The sequence below is a fragment of the Myodes glareolus genome, chromosome 7 (assembly GCF_982192425.1).
Source record: "Myodes glareolus chromosome 7, mMyoGla1.1, whole genome shotgun sequence".
Classification (NCBI taxonomy): Eukaryota; Metazoa; Chordata; class Mammalia; order Rodentia; family Cricetidae; genus Myodes; species Myodes glareolus.
The window spans coordinates 32,726,295-32,751,441 of NC_142032.1; the positions used below are offsets into that span (position 1 = coordinate 32,726,295).

Consider the following 25,147-nt stretch of genomic DNA (forward strand, 5'->3'; position numbering starts at 1 on the left):
GAGTGGTGGGCTCCTCCAAAAAGCAAAGGGCCGAAAGGGTAAAAAACAACCACTGCATCCTCTCTCAATTGAGCTACTGAGAGCAGCATGCTATGGCGTGCAGCCGGCACAACCCTCCGCCAGCGATGACCTGCCAACACTCACCTTTGACTTTCACTGTCAGGTACTTGTAGTCCCAGGCGGCCCCGCAGATGACCAGACAGCGGTACTGTCCTGCGTCCCTCACTTGGACATGGGGGATGTGGAACAAGGCCTTCCCCAGGGGCAGCACCTCCTCCAGGAGGGTGGCTCTCTCACTCGGAAAAGCGGTATCGTTTTCTATCTTCTGCAAATTGACTTCTATTTCTTCGAGTTCTGTGCATTCCCTGTGGTCGAAATCACACTCCAGGCTCACGTTGCTGCCAAACTCTACCGTGTACACTTCCTTAGGGACCGTCACCGTGAATAAAGCTGAAAAGGAAAGACAGCTCGCTGGAATCCTGTCACTTGTCAGTTCTTCTAGAACGGGAGTTCTGCTCCACCCCTCCATCATTCTCCCGGAGACCCCTGTCATTCTCTGGGCTTTCTGCATGGCTCCGTGCTTCCCTTCCCGCATCCAGTAATGAGACAGTGGAGTTCTTCTCTGAACATTCCCAGCCACACAGCTGTTCCCCCCACCCCGCCCCTGCATCCCAGCAGGAGCTTCTGATATCAGGACAGGCCTGCTCGCCCCAACATCTCCCACCTCAGAGCCTGCCGTCAGTCCAGGGTATTCCTCTTGTGAAACCATAGGCTGTCCTACCATTGAGGGCCACCTCCATTTTATTTATTGTTATTATGTTTCATCATCTGGGCTGATTGTCTTTACTTCATATGAGATCAGTTTTTACCTATCTTTGCCAAATATCATCACCTCCAACCAGTGAGAGTAACAACATCCACCTCTTAGAGAGCTCTTAGATACAACAGCACCTCATTTAGTCCCCCTGGAAGCCAGTGAGATGGGCAGCATTGCTGTTGCCCTTTTGAAAATGCAATGAGGCACAGAGAGGTTAATCTACTTGCCTAAGAGCGCACAGCCAAGACCAGTGCAGTATGTCTCCATCTTTGACTGGTAATCACCAAGTCATACGAATCCACTATAGATGGTCACTATTTTGGATCAATAAAGTCAAAGGGGAAAAAAATGGAAGTATGTTTAGCTACAACAGGCCAAGTTTCACAGATGGTACTTTATAACCGTATTTATACTGTAATCTTGACCTGGATGTATTGTCATTAAGATTTTATAATTTGTCCAGGGAATACCGGAGTAGAGCTAATATGGTTGCAGATCAGGGCCCATTGCTGCTGGACTGGAAAAGCTGTAGCTTCTTTTCTCAGCATTTCCCAGAGCGGGAGACACATCTCACCAGAGATATGCAAGGCTATTTCATGGGGGGAAGAACCAAAGGCTAAAGGGAGCTGAATTTAGAGAAATTTGATTTCAGTCCTTCAGCTATGTTTTCTAACTGGACGCTTACTCTTTAGAATGGACAGTTCTTCTTTTCCTAAGGCAGGGAGCCCCCAGGAAGAAGAATGGCACCTGCAGAGAACTTAAATTAAAAATCAAAGTATTTGGTTTTGTACCTAACCTCTGTTTTACTAGCGTTTTACTGGATTTCTGCCTATATAGGCAACCTTGTATTTTAAAAGCCGAGTTAACTTAAATAGCCCCATAACACAAGCAGGAAAGGCAGTATCTGCATCCATCAGTATCGAATGGCTACCCTCATGATGGAGGTATGGAAAGATCTTGAAATCACTTCTGAATCACTGCACAAGACTGGATCGAATTATACTCAATAGATCTCTCATTCTTCCATATAATCAAATAATCTGATCATCAAATAGTTGTGACAGGTGAGCTTGGGCCCAAATCCCAACAGTGTCTGGATCAGTTAGGAGCCATTGAGTGGGGCCTGTCACTGAACTTCCGAGAGTCTGTCCATTTTCTTTTAATGAGGTTAGTATCTATCTCTTGGTTCTGTGGGAAAACTTGGACAAGGAGAAACACATGTATCACCCCTGTCTGTCAGCTAGTAGGCACTCAGAAAATGTCCTTCCAGGTGATGGTTTAATGTTTAGGAAAGTAGTGATCCACCACCTATAGGGTGGGCAGTCTTTATTAGCCAGGATATTCTGTCCCTCCTTCCCTCTCTCCCTTCTTTCCTCCTCCTCCTCCTCCTCCTCCTCCTCCTCCTCCTCTTCCTTCTTCTCTCTCTCTCTCTCTCTCTCTCTCTCTCTTCCTCCCTCCTTTCCCTCTTTGCTTCCTTTCACTGACAGGGTCTCACTATGTAGTCCAGACCGCCTGTTACCTTGGACTCCTGCCTCAGCCTCCTAGGCCCTCAGGTGGTGAACTAGGATATTAGTTAACCAGGATGGTTGTCCATTCCCTGACCTGACTCTATAGGATGAGGAATTTGTGTTTCCTGCTGTCTGGTGATTCACACTGCCATTCTCCTTTACATTGTCTTTGTTTGTGAGACAGGGCCTTGCTGCCTAGTCCCGTGTGGTCTTGGACTCAAGTCCTTCCTGCCTCAGCCTCCGGGGGTCTGGGGTGGCCAGGTATGGTACCATACTCAGCTTTCAGGTATCTTCTGATTCAAGTTTTTCCTCCTGATATTCTTCAAACCTTAGAAGTTAATGATAAGATTAAGTTTGCTTGGTATTTTTTCTAGTATCTAGCACCTTGGTCTCAGCTATGGAAAATCAGGGGAGGCAAAGGGGGGAGCAATTCTTGGCTAGCATCCAGCATATTGGATAGTGATATGCACAAATGCTCCTTACCAGAAATGGGGGGCAAGTTTGTCTCCTCCGTTCTCTGCCTTCACTACAGCGATCACATGAATGTGCTTTCTACAGAGATCCATGACACAGGGGCAATGCACACATGACCAGCATCTGTTTGCATGGCACGAGGCCAGGAGAAGGACTCTAAGGTGTGTGTTCCTTTGTCAAGCATTGCTAACCACGCATGCCCTTGCCGGATCAGGCCGAGAAGACCCCAGGAGCGTACTGTGTAAAAGGATGCTGCCGTTCAGGAATTCCTGTGTGATTCCATTTTGGAGACTCCACTGCATGCTGAAACCACAAGTTTTAGGGACTTGACAGCTACGGAACTGCAACACCCCAGGCCGCTCTGCACTGTCTTCTCAGGAGAGACAGACGGTCTGTACTTCCTCTGGAACTCCCCATCACATCAGAACTTCCCCATCACTGCCTGCCCTGCGTTTATCAGACATGTGGCTTCTCTTTTCTTTTCAATTTTCCCGTCCTCCATTGTAGAGTAAATACCTTCAGCTTTAGAAGGAAAATGTTTTACTTTCAGACAGGTGGCATTTGGAGACCAGCATTCATAAGAGGCAAGGGCAATTAGCCAACATAAATCGTGTCTCAGAATACCTCAGAAATACTGAGGGTTGTTATTTTGACTAATTTTGACTCAATTATACTTTCCAAGATGTGCAAAGTCTTGGGTTTGAGTACTCATTAGAAAATGGCCTTAGAATTATCTGGGTCTCTACTCTTTACATTCTTCTTTGCGAATCAAGGTGGCCTGGGATATTACAATTCCACGAAATGTGCCGACTCATATAACCAGAAAGCATTTTATAACCATGGTCAGGCCTCCCCTGGACTCTGAGAACATGGAGCCCTCATGAGAATGAGCTCTGAACTGGGATGGCCAGTCTTCTATGCATGCCATCAGAAAAAATCTGTTAAGATGATTTTTTTTATATAAACTGAAGCCACTTCCACGTGTAGCTCCCACTAGTACAGTGCAGGTGTACTATTTCCTTCCCACTCCTGTGTTCCCGACATTGGAACAAGTTTCAGACTGCACCGAGAGAGGACGTTTTCTTCCGAAATGTGTCACGCCTCCGTGAACGCCATAGACAAACAGCCACAGTACAGTGGACACAGTTTAGCAGAAGTCATATGAATTTCCACACAGTTGTTTTCATCAACAAACAAACAATGAAAACAAGGCCACCAAGGAAAGCAGCACTTCAGAGCCAAATGCCAAGACTTTGCTACTTTGGCCATCACATCGGGCTTTATTGCTGTAACTCAACTTTGGTTAGGCCATGCATGAATTGGCTCTGCACAACACATGTTGTTTTAGGAAACTGACTTGTCTGAGCCTCACTTTTGCCATGATGGAAAATGCTGAAGACCTTTTGTGCGAACTAAAAAGATCACAGATTTTAAAGTGCTTTCCTCGGTCTTGGCACATATGTGAATAACAATTTTTATAATCTCTTCTACCTCCTCCTTTGTTTTTTCTGTTCTTGGTATTAATAAATTCACATTTTTCTTTAAAAAAAAAAGAAAGAAAATGGGTACATTAGGAAGTGCAGTTACCTTTGAAGGACTCTCGCCGTGGGCTTTTTGTGCCATTTCATTTCACAGAGGAAATGAAAACACTCATCGTTAAGTCTGTGAAGAGTTCTTCCTCAAGGCTGTCTGCACGTCAGAGTAATCAAGCAGAAGGCCTCAGCCTGCCTGACACGGAAACTTTACAATGAGGCTCAACATTCTGGTGGTGGAGGGTCCAAGAACCTTGGTGCCACCATCTGGTTCTACCTGTGTCCCAACAGGGTGAAGAAAGCCATAGACTTGAGGTGGCATCCCATTATAATCACCCACTCTTCAAAGACAGACGTCATCCACTCACTAGTGTGGAATCTCCAGTTTTAATAACCTTCCTCTGGGCCCCACCTTCTAAAGCTCCCACCGAGGTGACGCCACTGCCCTGGAGGCTAAGCGTCAGCACAGGAACCTTTGAGGAACACATAACCAAGCCGTAGCAAAGGCTTTTTAAAACACAAATGCTCAAATCCCAATTTGGCTTCTTCAGAAACAGTACTCACAGGGGTAGAGCAGACACCCTTTAGCAACTCTCCTGGGAGTTTCTACCGTGCCGACTGTATTGAACAACTCTAGTTAGGCAAATTGAACATCTGCAGTTGCAAACACCTTTTTACCATCTTGCCATCCAAAACACGACCTTCGGCTTCACCTGAGCACTAATTCCAACTTGCCTAGGCTTGCCCCAAACCCAGAGACTCGGGATCTGTGAGGCAGACTTACGGCTTTGGTGTATTTGGACTGTAGCTGGGATAAAGAGTGGTAACCGGCCTTTCTTAAGGATCCCGACACCAAAGAAACTTTATATTCCCATCTTATTGGTTCTTCCATCAACCCTCCAAACTGGGAGGCACAATGTGTCTCCGTGTGTAACAGGTCAGGAAACTGGGACTTTACAAAGGGCACAGTTTGTGTAAGGCCGACGAGGGGTGGCTACGGAACCGGAATTCAAGTTCGTCTCTATGCCCAACGCATTTTGCACTGCCTGCTCGCGATACCTCTCGGCTGTGACTCTAGCAGCTACTACCAGCATGAGTGGACAGCATCTGTGAAGGAGGGGGGTGAACTTTGGGCTTTGCCTTAAGGTAAACGTGTTTTGTTTATATTTCATGCGCCATGCAGTAACTAAATTAGGCTCCGATCCAGAACTGAACTCTTGAGGTTATCAGACAGAGGACACCCAGTTGGATTCTTCTGGAGCCTTTTTGAAGACTCTGCGGTCAGCTTGGCATTTTATTTGCAAGCAGGACTTGATGATAGCTCACACCTGTCACCTCTCCAGGAAATACAAAACAAAGCATTTGCATGAGCTCCCAAGATAGGTTCTTCTTTAGACTAATTTTGAACTTTTTTTCCATTGAACAACAAAAGTTTACTTTTTTTGGCTTCCTATATAGTGTACTTGAAATGTGAGATGGGGTCAGAAGGTTTTCACACAGCCGCTGCAGGAAAGGCTCATGTTCTGCCCTGTATGTGAGCATTGTGTGGGACGCCATTTTAGAAACACTGTCCTGGCCAGATCCCATTCTTTTGTTAGACTATTTCATTTACTTTCCACATTGCTGAGACAGAAGTGCTGACAAGAAGCCATGTAAGAAAGAAAGGGCCAGGTTGGAGAGATGGCTCAGTGATTAAGAGCATTGCCTGCTCTTCCAAAGGTCCTGAGTTCAATTCCCAGCAACCACATGGTGGCTCACAACCATCTGTAATGAAGTCTGGTGTCCTCTTCTGGCCAACAGACACACACACAGACAGAATATTGTATACATAATAAATAAATAAATAAATATTTTTTAAAAAGGGGCCTCTGTTGGCTCACAGTTTGAGAGGGTACAGTTCGTCATGGCAGCGAAGGCGCGGTAGCAAGAGTGGTCACATTGCATCTGCAGTCAGGAAGCAGAGAGGAAAGGGTACTGGTGTCAGTCACCTTTTCCTCTTTGATGGGTGCTGGTGCTCAGTCACCTTCTTCTCTTTGATGGGTGCTGGTGCTCAGTCACCTTTTCCTCTTTGATGGGTGCTGGTGCCTAGTCACTTTCTCCTCTTTGATGGGTGCTTGTGCTCAGTCACCTTCTCCTCTTTGATGGTCCAAGACTCCAGCCCATAGCATAGTGCTGCCCACATTCAGGGTGAGTCTCTCCTGTTCAGTTAAACCTTTCTGTAAATGCCCTCACAGACACATGCAACGGTGTGTGCTCATGGTGTTCTAAAGCTCCTCAGGTTGATAAGATTAGCCATCACACTGCATGTATCAAGACTCATTGGAAGTTGAAAATTGGAACGACTGGGGTGTGTTCCTCACCAGGGCACCCCAGGCACCATCATCGTCTCGTCCTCCCTCCTTACCCCGCCCTGTCTTCATCCACATCTGGAGGATGAAGGATGATGAAAGAGGGAAGCATCTGTGATAGAAAAATGGTTGTTTTGAGCTGGGTTGTGGTGGTGCACACCTTTAACCCCAGCACTTGGGAAACAGAGGCAGGCCGATCTCTGTGAGTTCAAGGCCAGCTTGGTCTACAAAATCTAGTTTCAGGGTAGGCTCCAAAGCTACAGAGAAACCCTGTCTCAAAAAACCAAAAAAATTGTTTTATTTCTGTCTAAGACGAAAGTATAAAAATAAACACTGTTTCTAAAGTGTCTCTCGATTAAAAGATAGTTTTAGATTTTGCAATAAAAGATGAAAACACTTAAATCACCTATACAAATTTACAATATTGACAATTTTGTCAGGAGATACTGACAAAAGGCTAGACACAATGACCAATGGACCCACACAAATATGAACTGTTGGTTTATGGCAAAGAGTCAAAGGTGCTTTCATATAAAGAAAAGAAAGACCTAAAAGAATGAGGCTGGAGTGAGTGGGCACTGGCATGCAAAAGCTAATTGAGTCTCAACTTGTACTCCAAATTCTTTACAAACACCAACTCAAAATGGATAATAATTATAAATGTAAAATGTACAGCTACAAAGTACAGAAAATCATTTCTATTTAAGCTGCCAAGAGCCTCAATGTGAAGTCAGAAGTGTGAGACAAGAAAGATGACACCCTTAAGTTAGACCACAGGAAGCATCGTTGCACAGACATCATTTTAAAAATGGAAAAGTGACCTAGGACAGAGAGGGCCTAAGGAAACAGAAGCCAGGAGCAAATCCAGTCCTGGGAGCCAACCTAGTCCCGGGACACTGGTGTATCAGGACTGAGTCACCAATCAGACCCAGAGTTAGCAGTCTCCACCAGAACAGGTTTAACTCCAAGCCAGGGACTTCTGCAGGAGGAGATCCAGACCAGGATTTATAGAAACAGATCAAAGCCAGAAGCCTAGGCCAAACTAGGCCCGAGAAAGCAAACTCCAAGGGAGCAGAGCAAAGCACAGGAGCATGGAGCTATCTTCAGGAACAGGAATAACCAACGGGGTAACTAGAACTGTGACACTGACTGTATCATGAGAAACAACCATCTGAGCTTTGTATTCACTAGCACCTAGAAGATTATTCAACAGAATCTCAGCCAGCCCCAACCACACCTATTAGAGGAAAGATGAATAGAAAAGGTAAGATCACATGCTACACCACAAAGAGCAACACAATACCAGTAAAACCTAAAGCCCCTACAACAGCAAGACCTGAACAATCAAATATGGATGAACCAGAAGAAAATTATCTAAAAAATAACCTCAAGAGAATGTTTGAAATTCTTAAAGATGAAATGAGAAATTCCCTTAAAGAGATGGAGGGGAAAAAAAACAAACAAAAAATTGGAAGATGTTAGCAAATCACTTAAAGAAAACCAAGAAAAAGAAATAAACATATAAAAGAAACTTTCCAGGACATGAAAACTGAAATAGTAACAATAAGGAAAACACAAGCTGAAGGAATTATAGAAACAGAAGTCATGAGAAAAAGATCAGGAACCACAAACGCAAGCATGGACAGCAGAATACAAGAAATGGAAGAGAAAATCTCAAGCACTCAAAATACGATAAAGGAAATAGACTCATTAGTTAAAGAAAACATTAAATCTAACAAAAACTTTACCAAAAATATCTATGAAATATGGGACACCATGAAAAGGCCAAATCTTAGAATAATAGGTATAGAAGAAGGAGAAGAAGTTCAACTCAAAGACACAGTAAATTTATTTAACAAAATCATAAAAGAAAACTTTCCCTACCTATAGAAAGACACGCCTATGAAGATACAAAAACTTACAGAACACCAAATAGACTGGATAAAAAAAAATCCTCTCGCTACATAATTATCAAAACACTAAACATACCAAGTAAAGAAAGAATATTAAGAGCTGCAAAGAAAAAGGACCAAGAAACATATAAAGGTTGACCTATCACCTGACTTCTCATTGGAGATAATGAAAGCCAGAAGGTCATGGTCAAACATTATGCAGATATTAAGATACCATGGATGCCAGCCCAGACTACTATACCCAGCAAAACTGTCAACCACCGTAGAAGGACAAAACAAGATATTCCATGACAAATCTAGATTTCATCAATACCTAGCCACAAACCCAGCCCTATACAAAATACTAGAAGGAAAACTCCAACCCAAGGAAGATGGTTATACCAACAAAAGCACAGACAATTGACGATCTCATTACAGCAAATCCCAAAGAAGAAAAAAAATGCACAAATTAACATCACCAACGATGAAAACTAAATAGGAGATAGCAACCACTGGTCATTAATATCCCTTAATGTAAATGGACTCAACTCACCTATAAAAAAGGCACAGGCTAACAGATTTGATACGAAAACAGAATCCATCCCTCTTCTGCATACAAGAAATGCATCTCAACCTCAAAGACAAACATCATTTCAAAGTAAAAAATTGGGAAAAAATATACCAATCAAATTGACCTAAGAAACAAGTGGGTGTAGCTATCCTAATATCTAACAAAATAGACTTCAAGCTAAAATCAATCAAAAGAGGCAAAGAAGATCGTTTCATATTAGTCACAGGAAAAATCCATCAGGAGGAAATTTCAATATTGAACATCTATGCCCCAAATACAAGGGCACCCTCATATGTCAAAGAAACACTTCTAAAGCTTAAATCATATATTAAACCCCACACACTAATAGTGAGAGACTTCAACACTACCCTCTCACCACTGGACAGGTCAATCAGACAAAAAATGAATAGAGAAATAAGAGAACTAACAGATGTTATGACTCAAATGGATTTAACAGACATATATAGAATATTTCATCCAAACAGAAAAGAATATACCTTCTTCTCAGCACCTCATGGAACCTTCTCAAAAATTGACCACATAATTGGTAACAAAACAAACTTCAACAAATACAAAAAAAATTGAAATAACCCAATGTACCTTATCAGATCACCATGGTTTAAAACTAGAAGTCAACAGCAATACTAATTCCAGAAAACCCACAAACACATGGAAATTAAACAATGCTCACCTGAATCATCAATGGGTCAAGGAAGAAATAAAGGGAGAAATTAAAGACTTTCTAAAATTCAATGAAAATGACCACACAACATACCAAAATTTATGGGACACAATGAAAGCAGTGTTAAAAGGCAAGTTCATAGCACTAAACACCTACATAAAGAAGCTGGAAAAATCCCACACTAGTGAATTAACAGAACATTTGAAAACTTTAGAACAAAAAGAAGCAAACTCACCTAAGAGAATTAGACAGCAGGAAATAATCAAATTGAGAACTGAAATCAACAAAATATAAACAAAGAAAACAATACAAAGAATCAACAAGACAAAGAGTTGGTTCTTCAAGAAAATCAACAAAATAGACAAACCTTTATCTAAACTAACCAAAAGGCAGAGAGAAACATCTAACTTAACAAAATCAGAAATGAAAAGAGGGACATAACAACAGACATGAAGGAAATACAGAGAATCATCAGGTCATATTTTGAAAACCTGTATTCCACAAAATTGGAAAACTTAAGGGAAATGGACAACTTTCTGGTTAAATATCACTTACCAAAATTAAATCAAGACCATATAAGCAAATTAAACAGACCTATAACTGCTGAAGAAATAGAAACAGTCACCAAAGGTCTCCCAACCAAATAAAGCGCAGGACCAGATGGTTTCAGCTCAGAATTCTACAAGACTTTCAAAGAAGAACTAATACCAATACTCCTAAAATTATTCCACACAATAGAAACAGGAAGAACATTGCCAAACTTTTTATGAGGCTACAATTACCCTGATACCCAAACCACAGAAAGACATTACTAAGAAAGAGAATTACAGACCAGTCTCATTTATGAACATTGATGCAAAAATACTAAATAAAATACTAGCAAATCGAATACAAGAACACATCAGAACCATCATCCACCATGATCAAGTTGGCTGTATCCCACAGATGAAGGGATGGTTCAACATATGAAAATCTGTCAACGTAATCCACCATATAAACAAGCTGAAAAATAAAAACCACATGATTATCTCATTAGACGTCAGAAAAGCTTTTGACAAAATACAACATCCCTTCATGATAAAGGTCTTGGAGAGAACAAGGATACAAAGAACATACCTAAACATAATAAAGGCAATATACAGCAAGCCAAGAGCCAACATCAAACTAAATGGAGAGAAACTCCCAGTGATTCCACTGAAATCAGGAACAAGACAAGATTGTCCACTCTCTCCATACCTATTTAATATAGTTCTTGAGGTCCTAGCTAGAGCAATAAGACACCAAAGGGAGATCAAGGGGATACAAATTGGAAAAGAAGTCAAATTCTCACTGTTTGCTGATGATATGATAGTTTACATAAGTGATCCCAAAAATTCTACCAAGGAATTTCGACAACTCATAAACACTTTCAGCAATGTAGCAGGATACAAGATTAACTCAAAAAAATCAGTAGCCCTCCTGTACACAGATAATAAAAGGTCTGGGGAAGAAATCAGAGAATCAATACCCTTCACAATAGCTACAAATAGCATAAAATATCTCGGAGTAAATCTAACTAAACAAGTGGAAAACTTGTATGACAAGAACTTTAAATCTTTGAAGAAAGAAATTGAAAAAGACACCAGAAAGTAGAAAGATCTCCCATGCTCTTGGGTAGGTAGAATTAACATAGTAAAAAATTAACATAGTTAAAAAAAACAATCTTACCAAAAACAATCTATAGATTCAATGCAATGCCCATCAAAATCCCAGCAAAATTCTTCAAAGACCTCAAAAGAACAGTACTTAACTTCATATGGAAAAGCAAAAAAACCGATGATAGCCAAAACAATCCTGTACAATAAAAGAACTTCTGGAGGCATCATAATCCCTGACTTCAAACTCTACTACAGCGCTACAGTACTGAAAACAGTCAGGTTACCGGAAAACTGTAAACCAAAACCACAACAAGGTGTTTCTATGCATCTGTTGGGATGACATGGAATAACAGAATAATGTCAATACCAGGAGTAACCGAATCTCAGACACTGCTGGTGGCAATGTAAAGTTGGCACAACTGCCGGAGAAAGCTCTGGAAGTTTACTATACATTCATTTACAGTGGCCACAGGGTCTAGAAATTCAATATAGTTAACCAGTAAAATTAAAACGTATGTCCACACAGAAACTTACTTGCAGGTATTTATAGCAACTTATCTCTAAAATTGTCACAAATGGGAAACAGCCCAGATGCCCTTCAATTGAGAAATGGATCAGCAAAATGCAGCACACACATACAACAGGACACCATCCAATAGCAAAAGGGAACAAACTGCCGATACAGACAGCAACATGGATGAACCTCTAATGCATTACACTAAGAGAAGGAAGCCAGATGGCAAAGAGTATCCACAGTATATGTTATACACGCATGAGGGCATATCACAGTGAATTCCATAAGCAATATAATTAATATATTTATTAATAACAAAGGCATAATCACATAAGGAGCATCTGATCCCATTTAGATTGTGGAGGCCATTCTATGACTATATATTTGTCAAAATACACAGACTTTTAGTGACAGGGTGAATTTTACTCTATGTAAACTTAAATACTTTTAGCATGAAAATGTATCCCTAAGCATTCCATTCAACTTTTATAGATGGTATCTCTATGGAATATATATAAGGAAAGAGCTACTAAATAATGGCTCATGGAATCAAAATGAGTCAGGTTTCTCTACAGTCTTGAAGAAATACACTTGACCCAGAAATTGAAATAACTGCAATGCCCATGAATGGGGGGACTCGGGAAATAAAGTACAGCATGCCCAGTAAAATATATAGTCACTTAAAAATTAGGGATACTTCCATTTGCTGTCTTGGAATCTACAAAGTTTGCATACCATCTGAATCCTTAAAAAGATTTCTCTTATTAATCTGTAGCCATTTATTTTTATGAAGCTCGGGCCGGAACGAATGCCATGAGCAATGTTCCAAGGAGGAGCTTACTTGGGCGACAGCAGGTAAATTTCTGGGGAGCTCCTAACCAATCTGGGGGTGTGTCCAAAGTGTTCAGTTGTGTCGAGTTTGAATTAGCTTCATGTGATTTTCAGTGTCTTTAGTATATTTTACAATAGAACGATGTAAAGAAAAGTTATTAAGGGCTGGAGAGATGCTTCAGTGGTTAAGAACACTGGCTACTCTTCCAGAGAACCCGGTTCAATTCCCAGTACCCACATGGCAGCTCACAACTGTCTGTAACTCCGGTTCCAGGGGATCTGACACACTCACATCAATGCACATGAAATAAAGTTGAAAAAAAAGAAGAGTTATTAAAGCAATTCATGTCCGAAAGTGAGCATCTGCCAGGCAGTGGTGGTACGTGCCTTTAATCCCAGCACTCAGGAGGCAGAGGTAGGCAAAAGTTCTGCGACTGTGAGGCCAGCCTGCTCCACAGAGCGAGTTCCAGGATAGCCAGGGCGACACAGAGAAACCCTGTCTCAAAACAACAACAAAAGCGAGCATCTGGGAAGCCACCCCTTATCCAAGAACTTGAACACAACACGTGACTACTGACACGTGTACTACCTCCCAGGAGCAACTGATATTGAATTGTGTGTGTCTCAATCTCTTGCTTATCTCAGCTTGACCTTATATATTTAAGGCTATGAGTAAGAGACAATGAAAAAGACATTGGGCTGCATATCGTCTTTCAGGGCTTGACTTTTTACCCAACATGACACTGCTCCGTTCACAGATGCAGCAGCCTGTTTGTGACTAATTTACTTTCACACTTATAATACTCTATCCTGGACCACGGTTTCTCTTAACTGTATCAGAGCATTAAGGATGGCTCTATTCATCCATCATGACTGAAGGTCGCAATAAGCATTAGTTTTATAATTAAAATTTAGGAGTGTGTGCATAGAGGGTAATGAGAACTCACGTTGATGTAACTAGTGTATAGGAACTCCTTTTTCTGTGATGAATGCAGGCTCAGTACCGCACAGGGCCCTTAAGGCAGTGGGATCTTCAATCTGAATACTGTGACAACCAGGGTATTCTCTCCAACAATGAAGGTTGCAACCCAGCTGCCTTCAGGTTCTTCTTAAAGCTTTTATATATTCTTAAAATTATATTTTATTAAAAAATGCTTAAATGCACAATTCTTAGAAAGAACCATCTAAACAAATAAATAAGTGTGGATACTGAAGTTTTTCTTTTTCTCCCTATCCCAGGCCTTTTTCCTTTGTTCAAATAATCACAATTTCTCGTTTTTGTTTTCTAGGGGCTTCCACCGAGAGCTTTGTTTGAACTCAAAATACTTGAATTGAAAAGACACGTAATGATTAAAAAATACAGGAAGAAGGAGGCATCCTAATTCGACACTCATCTGAATTAAAATTGCCTGCAAAGAAAGAGCAGAAAAAGAATTCCAAGTTTATGGATAGAGCAAAATGTGATGGTTTGGTTTTCTTTTTATTAATTCATCAAAAAATTCATTACATATATATTTTTTGATTTGTGAAATGCTCAAATAAGCATTAAACATGTATCCATTTTCAAGCTTATGTAAAAATCCCATCCCCAGTTAGATGATTTAGAGATTGTCTACCATTACATCTTACTGTTAGCACCACATCTGGGTAGGGCAGAAAGGACATCAGTGTAGGCAATTCTTTCGTATGTCACCTAGTAACTACCTTATCTAGGGCACAGTAATAACGCTCCTGAGTCTCAGTTTTCTACCTGTGAAATGAATGTTGTAAAGATTGAATGAGATACATAAATTGCCTTGTACAACATTCAGCATAAGAGCCCTCTTGTGAATGTAAACATACCTGCCTCCTTACGCCCTTCCAGCTCTCTCAATACCTAACTCAGAACTCATACTGACTGTGATTGCCTTGTCCTGCTTTTCTTAAAGGGAACAGTCCTTCCTCTATGGAGAGATCCAGTGAAGGTTGAAAAGTGAATTTGAAAGCAAATGAATGAAACTAGAAAAAAAAATCCTGAGTGAGGTAACCCAGACCCAGAAAGACAAACATGGTATGTACTAACTCATAAGTGGATATCAGATATAAAGCAAAGGATAACCATGCTGCCATTCACAGAGCCAGAGAGGCTAGGAGACAAGGAGGACCAAGCAGAGGATGCATGGATCTCCCTGGGAATGGGAAATAGAAGAGATCTCATGGGTGAACCGGGGGCAGGTAGGGGGCTGGATGGAGGGGGAGAATACTGAAAGAGATGACTGGAAAGGGAGGGGGTGTTTGGGGATCACACTGAAACCTGATGCAAGGGAAAGTCCCACAAACCTACGAGGATGACCCATCCAAGACTGCTAACAATAGCGGATATGTAGCCTGAACTGGCCATTGCCTGTGATCAGATTGGTGACTATCCCAGTTGTCATCACAGAGCCTCCATCCACAAACTGATGGGAACGGATGCAGACCCACAGCCAAACATTAAGCCGAGCTCTTGAAATCCTGCTGAAGAGAGGAGGGAAGGACTGTAAGAGCCAGAGACGTCAAGGACCTTCCAAGAGAAACCACGGAAACAACTAACTTGGGCTCATAGGAACTCATAGAGTCTGAACCAACAGCCAGGGAGCCTGCATGGGACCGACCTTAGCCCTCTACAAGTATGTGATAGTTGTGTAGCTTGGTCTACTTGTGGGACTCCTAACATGGGAGCAGGGACTGTTCCCTAAGACTTTTTACTGGCTTTAGAGATCCTATTCTGGATTGCCTTGCCCCACCTGAACACAAGGGGAGGAGCTTAATCTTATTTCAACTTGATAGCCATACTTTGCTGACACCCATGGGAGCCTTGCCCCTTCCTGAACAGAAACAGAAGAGTAGGTGGGGGGGTGGGGCAGAGGGAAGTTGGGTGAGGGAATGGGAGAAGAGGAGGGAGGGGAAATTGCAGTTGGGATATTAAATAAATAAAATTTAATTAAAAAAACAGACAAATGAAATAAAAAAAAGGAAGATAAAAAAATCAGACAAACAAACAAAACAAAAACCCCATGCCCAGTTTTCCTAGCTCCTTCCTTTCCTAAGAGAAAATACATAAGAAAACCAGCAAAGTCTCAGCCCTGGTGGTTTTGTAGTTCCTCATCAATAGAAGCTGCACACTCTCTAAGTTTATCCTGAAATCTTCAATCCTGTCAGGGCACCGGGAACTCCAACTTCAGACCCTGCTTTTGCCTGTACAGCTTTATGGGAACAAAAGCTCTTGGCCAATAAGGATAGAAATCATTATGTACTCCTTTAGCCATCGCTGGGGTGGAGAGAAACAGCAAGGAGGCAAAATACGAGGGTCTTTTTAAAGAAGAATGTGCCAAATATGTACCCCAAATGCCAGGTCAGTCTAAGCAGCCCACAGCGAAGGAAGGAGCACGGCTGGAAGAGAAGTGGAGGACCAACCCCTGGACAGGGTGAGATGGGGAGACCACTCATCCAGAGGTTATCCAGTGGCAAAGGACCGCTGTCCTCATGGTTCCGCGCAAAGAAAGCCCCGGGCTTCTAGTGTGGAGCATGTGGACTCCCAACCTCCACGCCTGTCTCTTTTCTTAGCTAGTGTTCTCTTGAAAGTTACCGCCACCCTGATCGCACACACCAGTGATCTGAAATACCTTCCCCAGGGAAACAACCAATTCTGAAACTGCTTTCTCCCGGCTCAACCACATCCTCCACTAGGTGTCCCATCGTCAAGTTCAAAGGCATCGGCTTCAGACTCGGTTTCCACTGCGGCTTTATGGGGACCCCGAGTTTTCAGTTTACTCTACAACAAGGCATTAAATGACCAATAGCTGCCGCCATTGCTTGTTAAAAGAACTCATATGAAGCCGGGCGGCGGTGGCGCACGCCTTTAATCCCAGCACTCGGGCGGCAGAGGTAGGCGGACCTCTATGAGTTTGAGGTCAGCTTGGTCTACAAGAGCTAGTTCCAGGACAGGCCCCGACACTACAGAGAAACCTTGTCTCAAACAAGCAAACAAACAAAACAAAGAACTCATAGGACTAACAAAATCCTTTCTGTTTGCGCTGGTCACTGTTCCTTTTGGAGGGGAAGCAGCTGTTTGCAGCTTAACCGTAAATGGAACTAAACCACTTCTCTTTTACATCCATTCAGACACGTGTGTCTGAATCCTGTCTCATTGCAAGCATCGGATGATGGGGACAGACGGGTTAATATTCCCATCTCTGTCTCTGTAAAATGGCACCAGCCACCCTGGGAACCATTTTTCTTTGCTACTTGAAATATCCACTATTTCAAGATCCACACTCCCTCTCAAAGCAAGTCCACAGACGGAGGAACACACTCATTTCCAGCTTTGGCTAGGGCCCACCTCCTTCCCACTGTTTCCAGACCCCCGCCCCATTATCCTTTCTTACCTGCTATCTGATGAAGCTGCCAGCCCAGGCTCAGCATCAGCGGCAGGAGGAACATGGTCTGTATCGGTCTGAAATAGACAGTTGAGAGTCTCAGAGCTTAGTGAGTTTTCTCAGTCTCTGCTGGCTTAACTACTCCCAAGAGAATAGTAATGGCCCAGATACAAATCTTGTGGGAGACACAGCTGACAGCCAAGGCAAGAGTAGAAGCGGTAGATGTCTGTTCTGCAGAAGAGGGCAGACACAAGGAGGAAGAAGGCACTCTTTCTGAATTCAAATGAGGCGCTCTTCTTCCTTCTTTCACGGCCTTTTCGGGAGGAGAGGATGGACCTCATACAGTGGTGATCATCTGGATCCTTTGGTGCCTCCCGTCACTTTCTAAAGTTCAGTCAATATCAAAATCTTGAACACCAACCTTACTTACCAAATAAATAAGGTACGCCATCTTCTCTAGCTGGACCAGAACTTAGAGAGGACCCTGAAGAACAGGAGATCAACTCGGGAGACCAGAGCTGGTATCTCATTACTTCCTAGTTGGTCGAGTAGGAAAACATCAAGCTCTTGAGTGCTGTGACCCATGGCTCCTGTTGTGTGGCTTGCCTCTTAACGAGCTTTCTAATTATTATTTTTAATTATTTTTTGAAACAGGGTCTCATGCTATCCAGGCTGACTCTATCCACGTAGCAGAGACTGGCTTTAAACCCCTGGTTCTCCTGCTCCTGCTTCCTGAGTACACAAGTGCCACTCTACTTGCCCTACTTTTTATTTCTTTGAACACATTAAATGGAGATAATTTATTAGTTATTCTAAATCATACCTCAAAGAAGCTGATTGAGATCTATATGCTGAAAACATTTACATTCATGTTGTAAAAACTTTATTGACTATTAGTTGTATAAAACAATAGACTTCATCATGCCTCTTCATACATGTCCTTTGATCATATTTACTCCCATTACCCTATATGTTCCTCCCATCTCCTTACGGCTCCCTTCCTCACTAACAGTTCTCCTATTTTCACATATCTTTTTTTAAAAAAATGACATTGATTTCATTTCTTCTTTATGGCTGATAGTGTTCTATTGTATACATATGCAATGTATTTTTTATCCACTCATCCATCAGCGAGCACCTGGGCCACTGTCATAACTTGGTTACTATGAATGGTACAGCAATGGATACACAAGTATTTTGGTGGACGACTTAGATTCCATTGGGTTCTTAGGAGGGGACCAGCTGGGTCATATGGTGGTATCAATTTTCGCTTTTTGAGGAATATCCATGTTAATCTCCATGTGACTATACTAATTCTCGTTCCCATTGGCAGGGTGCAAGTGTTCATTTTCCCTGCATCTCCAGCAACTGATGTGTTTTGCTGTTTCTTTGAAGATAGCCGTTCTGACTAGGGGGTGGGGAAGGAACCCCAGTGTTTTCTGAGAGCTCTAAACAGAGCGGGTCTAGCAGGGGTGGGAGGTGTCCTGGTCCTGCTCCAGCTCAGTCTGGTTCCACCTTCTGTTTCGCTTCTCATTCCAGGTTCTCTGCATCCACAGAACAGCCGGGAAGGCACACTGTTGTCAGTTCTTCTCTCTTGAGGGGACCTTGAGACTTTATTAGCTATGTGAATCCATTTCTCCAAGGAAAGCTGTACATCTGAATCCTGGAAGAGCAGAGATGTTCAGAGAACACAGCATGTTGGTGAAGGGATACTCTCTGGAGCCTGGGGAATTTCACTTTTATTTTTAGAAGAGGATGTTGCTTTGGTCAGAGAATTGCCTACTATTGGGAGGATGAGCTGCTTGGCAATGCAGACTTAGAGGACAGTGTGATAACTTGCATTAGGATGCTGGGGCTCGTAGAAGGAAGTGATCTGTTGAGGGTTTTATTACCTATGTGTTCTTTAAATTTATTTATTTAATAATAGTCTTATTAAAATACAGTCAATACACAAAAGAAAGCTGTATAAACCTAATGCAGAGTCTCACAAGCACAATATTAATTCAATGGGGGTGTTTAGTGTGTACACACAGTTGTGTGACCAATACCACTACTTAATTCTGATATTTCTGACATTTTTTAATTATCACAAGAAAGGAACTATACCCAGTTAGAGAAATTCCTATTTCCCCTTCCTTTTCCTGGAACCCCTGGCAGTTACAAATCTGCTTTCTCTTTTGGTCAGCTATGTGTGCTACACACTTCACGTCAATGACATCATGCAGTTCTTGACCTTTTGTGACTGGCCTCTTGCGGTGAACAGAAAGTCAAGATTCATCTGCTGTGCATCACAGATCAATACTTTATTCCTTTCATAAAGTTACTCCGCTGTAAAATAAGCCAAGCTTGTTTCTCACTTCCTAACATTTTCTTGTAAGAACAAAATATGTTCTGTCCATATCTGGGTCTCTAACCTGTGTTGAGTTACGTTTGGGGGGATAAATAAGGTTCTTTTGCAAATGTTCCACTAAAGTTGATTTTCAAAAATATTCTTTCTCTGTAGAATTATCTCAGCCTCCTTGACGACAGATGTAGGGGATGCACTGCTGGACTTTTCATCCATTTTGCTCGGCTCTATGTCTGTTCTATGTCCCTATCACCCAGTGCTAATTACTGTAGCCTTGGGGCGAGTTTGAAATCAGGAAGTGAGACCTTCAACTTTGTTCCTTCTCAAGTCCTCTCTCTCCCTCGCTCCACCCTTCCTGCTTCTTTGCTTCTCTCCCTTGAATTTCTGTATGAATTTTAGGGTAGACTTGTCTGTTCTGCACAAGAGAAACTGACTGTTTGCTTTGGTAAGAATTTCATTGACTCTGCAACTCTGTCCAAGGGGAATATGATCATCTCATCATTAAAGTCTTCCAACCCTTGAAAAAAGCCTGTCTTTCTGATTTCTTTTCTTTTTTTCCCCAGCTTTTGAAACTTTAAATATGCTATTTATAATTATTATTGGTGATATGGGCAAGTGTGGGTGTGTGTGCTTTGATGTGCATGTGGAAGTCAACTTTATAAAGTTGGTTCTCTCCTTGCACCTTTCTGTGAGCTTTGGGAATGGCACATGGGTCTCCAAGCTTGCCTAGCAAGCACCTATACCCACTGAGTGACCTCAACATCCCAAGCTTTGAAAACTTCCTATTTGCATATGTAGAAGTTATGCATTCTGATAATTTAAACCATTTGAACAAAAAAAAATGGCACTCTTATAAAACCGCATGTTGCAGCCTGCAGGACGCCAGGGACCACTGTGGATTTTACTCAAGATTGCACCTCCTCCCACCCCATTTCTTCCCTCACCGGCAGTAAGTTCTTTCCCCTTTCCTGCCAGTCACACCTGAAGACGGAAGAGGCAAGCAGAGGACTTTGTTACCAATTGTTATGGCTTCTGTGATGTGAAAAGGAGAGCCCAATCTTTTAAATTTGGTCCAACCTCGTCACATTACAAAGTTAAACAGTGTAAAGAAGTAAAATCAGAAGCCATTATTCGTGGGGTGCTCAGTGCATGTTGCTGGTGCTTGCTCCACCCCCCCCCCTCCCATCTGCCCTCTCGTGTCGATCTGCTTCTTTCTTTCAAAAGAAGAGATTCTCGCTTACATTTCTGGGTTCTTTGGCCTCCACTTATTGAGTTTCAGAATGTCACCCACATCAAGTATTCAGACAAGGTTGAGGAGGGAGTGGAGGGGAGCATGTGAGCACCGGGAATCTGATCTGCATGGTCACTGACTAAGTCATTTTCTTATATCTATATTTTGAAAGAAAACCTATAGGGAATTGCTGACAATACGGATAAGTAGTTTAAAATATACAGTAAAACTCCCGGGCTTGGGGAATCAAGTCATTGGGGTAGTAGAGGACCAGGAATAGTCCTCAGATCCGAGGTGCCTGCTGGACTTCCAAGTGAAGCTGCTCGGGAGAAAGAAGGCAGAAAGTTCCAAGTTGGAGGTTATGGTTAAGACCTTGTATAGCAGTAACATAGGCCACCGTGCGCATGACATCAGCCACAAGAGATGAGAAAGACAAAGTGTGAAGCAACAGACCTGGAATTTTCCAACATGTCTGGGCCGCTGTGAGGAGAGGCACCAGCAAAAAAGAGGCAGACCAAGCGTGAAGGTCCAGCTGACAGCACTTGTTAACTATCGATTTTGCACTGGGTATCCTGATCTTTTGTACGCTGAAAGCTATGCAATGCCGAACAGACTGCCCTCCCCAAATTCACCAGTTCTAAGAGGTGGCCCCGATGGGCCAAGAACACGTTGTTTTAACATAAACCAGGCAATTCAGAATCTTTGTGTTCTATGGCCTGCTTTGTAGGGAACTTGAAACTCTTGTTCACTGTTTTACTCCTCATAATCAAACCCTGTTGAAACTAGTGACTGACCCTTGCTGAAAGCCAGCAGAAATTGTGTTAATTAATCCCGACATCTGCCTACACGTCTCCCTTCTGACTCCTAGACAACCCTGATGTTTCGCCATGTGGGATCCTGTGACTCAAGGCTTTTTTCCCTTGAGGTTTGCTAGTATATCAGATGTTTCTCCAGGGCAGACTAAACTAAGGCTCGACGCACCAGGTATTCATTCTTTCAATAACAAAGTTCTTAGGTTGTTTGCAGGAGGTGTCTTCAGACTCCACTTAAGGTGGCTTTGAAACTTGTGTTTCTAGAGTGGACAGTCATGGAAGAAGCCAGACCATCTGGTGAAGACACTGGGTCAACAAAAGCTCAAAAACGCCTGTTGTACCCTGTTGATGGGAGTGGAGGTGAGGTGGGGGCAAGCTGGTTGGAGAATGTGAGCACGGGAGAGCTGCTCCCCCACCCCCATCACCTGTGCCAGGTAGGAGAGCTGGGCATGCCCCTCACCAGCTGTGGCACTCCGGAGATCTGGCCCTGTGCTTCCCCTGGGCAGTATACTACAGCTGACCCTGTTAGCAGAGATGCGGGTGTGTCAGCCCAAGGTTATGAGTGTGAGAGAGATGGTTCCATTACTGGCCTGCCCTGAAACAGCATGGGTGAGAAAGAAGCCTCCCCCTTGCCCTTCGCACCTCGCCACCTGCAGCAGGTGGGAGAACTGGCCCCTGGGGTCATGAGAGTAGAAGAGCAGGCCCTGTGCCTTGCCTGGGCAGCACAGTAGAGCTGGTCTCGTGGACACAATAACAAGACAACTGACTCTACCCTGCACTAGCTGCAGCACTCTGGAGAATGGGCCCCACACCAGGCCTGGGCAACACAGTAGAGCTGACCCCTAGTGTTGGGAATGGGGGTGAGCTGCCCCCTCCTCAGAGTATGAGAGCCGGGGAACTGACCTCACCCCTTGCGGTTAGCTGCATTGGGTGAACTAGCTGGGCCAATGCTGGAGAGTTTGCCCTGGTGATGAGGTTGAAGGAAAACCAGCCGGCTAACCAAAGCAGCTACAACCCAGGCCCAGAACCAGGGCTATAAATTGGCCCATTCAATATCCACTCCATCTATGAGCATGTAAAAAGGTTGGTCCTGTAGATCCAAAGCTACAGGTTCTTTATGACACAGGGCAACAATAGGACAGCCAAGAGGAGTCCCAAAGAGAACCCATTATTTTGGTATAACAGAAACTAGAGGCCTCAAGCCAGACCAATGACTCATTGTAGCATACACTTGCAAGTAAAGATGTATGAGTCTGCAATCTTGGGTCCTTGCCTTTGTTTTAGGAAAGGCCACACAACACAGGCAATACTCAGGGCATACTACTTGCAGTGTACCTTAGCCGAACCCGACAATGGCCTTCCTCTGATCAAAATGCAAGTGTCACTTGAAAAGCTGCAGTCTTCAAGCATGACAGCAGGCCTGGCACTTGCCAGCCACCTTATTTTTAGACCGTGAAAGGATGACACGCAGCAGGGTAACAGAGAGAGCTCTTGGTTCAGCTTCTCTTTCTTCTTCAGCCATTCATGGGGCTTTCCTGGTACATTGCCCCATTGGAAAGCTTAGGGACAGGGTGTTCTAAGGTGCTTTCCAGCGTGCAGACTCCTGTCCTAGTAATTTTGCTTCTTGGAAAAATGAGACCTGTGCAAGGCATAAGAACATAGACTCTAAAACCAGACACATAAGCAATCCAATTAAGAGGTTACAAATTATTAGTGTTATTATCTAACACTTCAGATAATTTATAAAAGCTTTGTACTTTCTTTCCTATAATATAATAATAATAATAATAATAACAACAACAACAACAACAACCTCATGCCAGAACCTCAGGAGTCATCTCACGTTTTCCTCTAACCCTCCCTTCTGCATCTGCCACACATCTTAGACGATCCTTTACCTTTCTGATGTCCATTGGCATTATTACTTGAGACTCCCATCTCTTGCTGCACCAGCACAGCTGCCTCACTGCCGGTTCCTCCTCTGCATCCTGGTTCCTCTCTACCAGCCTTATTGAGGCAGGGGACATCAATCCCAAAATCATTCTTCAGTCTTCTTCTCCCTTTCCACGTCTGACCACCAGCTCATCCTGTAAACTCTCCCTTCACATGTATTCAGAGCTGAACCCCTTGTCACCACCCCCAGAGATTCCATAACAGTTGGAGCCGGCACAATCTCTTGCGACAATTTCTGTGACTTTCTAAAAATAGGACTCTAAGATCCTAACCCCAACACCTGGCATTTGATGCTCAATTCAGCAGCCAGAGTGATTCTTTCAAAACCAAAGTGGTATCATTTACAGAGACAAATTTACCTTGGGACAGTCCGTAATGCCTCTCCTGCCCTGGCCCTCTTACCTCCTCAGTCACCTAATAACCCGTGCCTTTTCCATGAATAGAACCTCAACGTGGTTGTGAAAATTCCAATCTCATTTTACTTTGTAAATTATTTTGTTTTACTCTATCTCAGTTTATAAGTTTTTAAAGATTAGTATGGCATCAAACATGCCTTGTTAAAAGGCCTTACATTCTACTACATTCAACACAAACCTTTCCTAACTCAAGATACACATAGTTCCCTGTATATTTAATGTATCCTCTATCCTTTTCCAGAGAAATCAAGAACACTTCTGTAAGTTGAGGAAACACTTTTCTAAGAAAAAGTGGTAAGAGGCTCAAAACTCACAATGGGGCTGGTAGTTTCATTTCTTGGTTGGGTAGGGTTAGTTTCTTGCCATTTCTGCCACCTGACCAAATTAGAAAGAACTTACTTTGTGGTGTTATGAAAACATAGAAAAGCTTTCATTTTTTTATTCAAAATATTTACTGGATGTCAAGCTATTGTTGCAGACATAAAACACAGCCAAGTTTGAGAACTTATCCTCAATCTTTGAACAACCCAAGCAAGGCACTCTGGAAATATTCCAAGACTCCTAAGTTGTGATTTGGTGTAATGATGACCAGCAAAACAGATCCTGGATGTCTTGAACTTAGCCGAAAGGCCAAGAGAAGGGCAGATCATGTTTGTGTACCACTTCATTTTTTTTTTATTAAACATTGCCAGTTTTATCTGGTTCCTTCCATCTTCTAAGTGTCTGGCACAGCCTAGCATACCCAGGAAAACTTAGCGACTAGATTAATGTGTCTGGAATAGCTAACAATTCTGAGATTGAGTATCTAAGACTGAAACTGGAGTTAGCAGTGTTAGAAAGTAACTTGAATTTGGTGCCTTTCAGCAAAAGAATGCAGACTTACTCCCGGGATTCTGTCGCTCATTGGTGTGCCATTTCTACCTGGACTCAAGTGTTCTGTTTATAGCCAGTTTGCATAGATAACAGGGGATCTCAGCCAGTGCTCTGTTCTCATGGGTCTAACTGTGTCGTATTTAAATAATCTGTGGCATCATAGACAACTTATAGTCTTACATTGTGAATCATCTCAATGGGATGTTTGGTTCAAACTGCAGCTCAGTTTGTCATTCGATAAACACTGAGCTCCCCCAATATACATGCTGGCTTTTGTGAGCCTTTATATCAGACCGTGGAGAATTCGTAGTA

The 25,147-nt window shown here is 42.7% G+C and overlaps 1 protein-coding gene across 4 annotated transcripts in view; it reads right to left on the minus strand.

Moving 5' to 3' along the window:
* Pdcd1lg2 (programmed cell death 1 ligand 2) overlaps positions 1-23,713 on the minus strand; it is a 48,782-nt gene extending 25,069 nt beyond the window's left edge. The window contains exons 1-3 of one of the 4 annotated variants that reach the window (XM_085693767.2): positions 23,492-23,713; positions 17,213-17,280; positions 145-450 (exon numbers count right to left, since the gene is read on the minus strand). In XM_085693767.2, the coding sequence (XP_085549893.2) occupies positions 145-450; positions 17,213-17,267 (361 nt within the window). In that variant the 5' untranslated portion in view covers positions 17,268-17,280; positions 23,492-23,713. Of the gene's footprint in view, positions 1-144; positions 451-15,125; positions 15,303-17,212; positions 17,499-23,491 lie in introns of those variants that run through there. The other 3 variants (XM_085693769.2, XM_085693765.2, XM_048438805.3) reach the window with 3 other exon arrangements.
* Between the last annotated feature and the right edge of the window lie 1,434 nt (positions 23,714-25,147).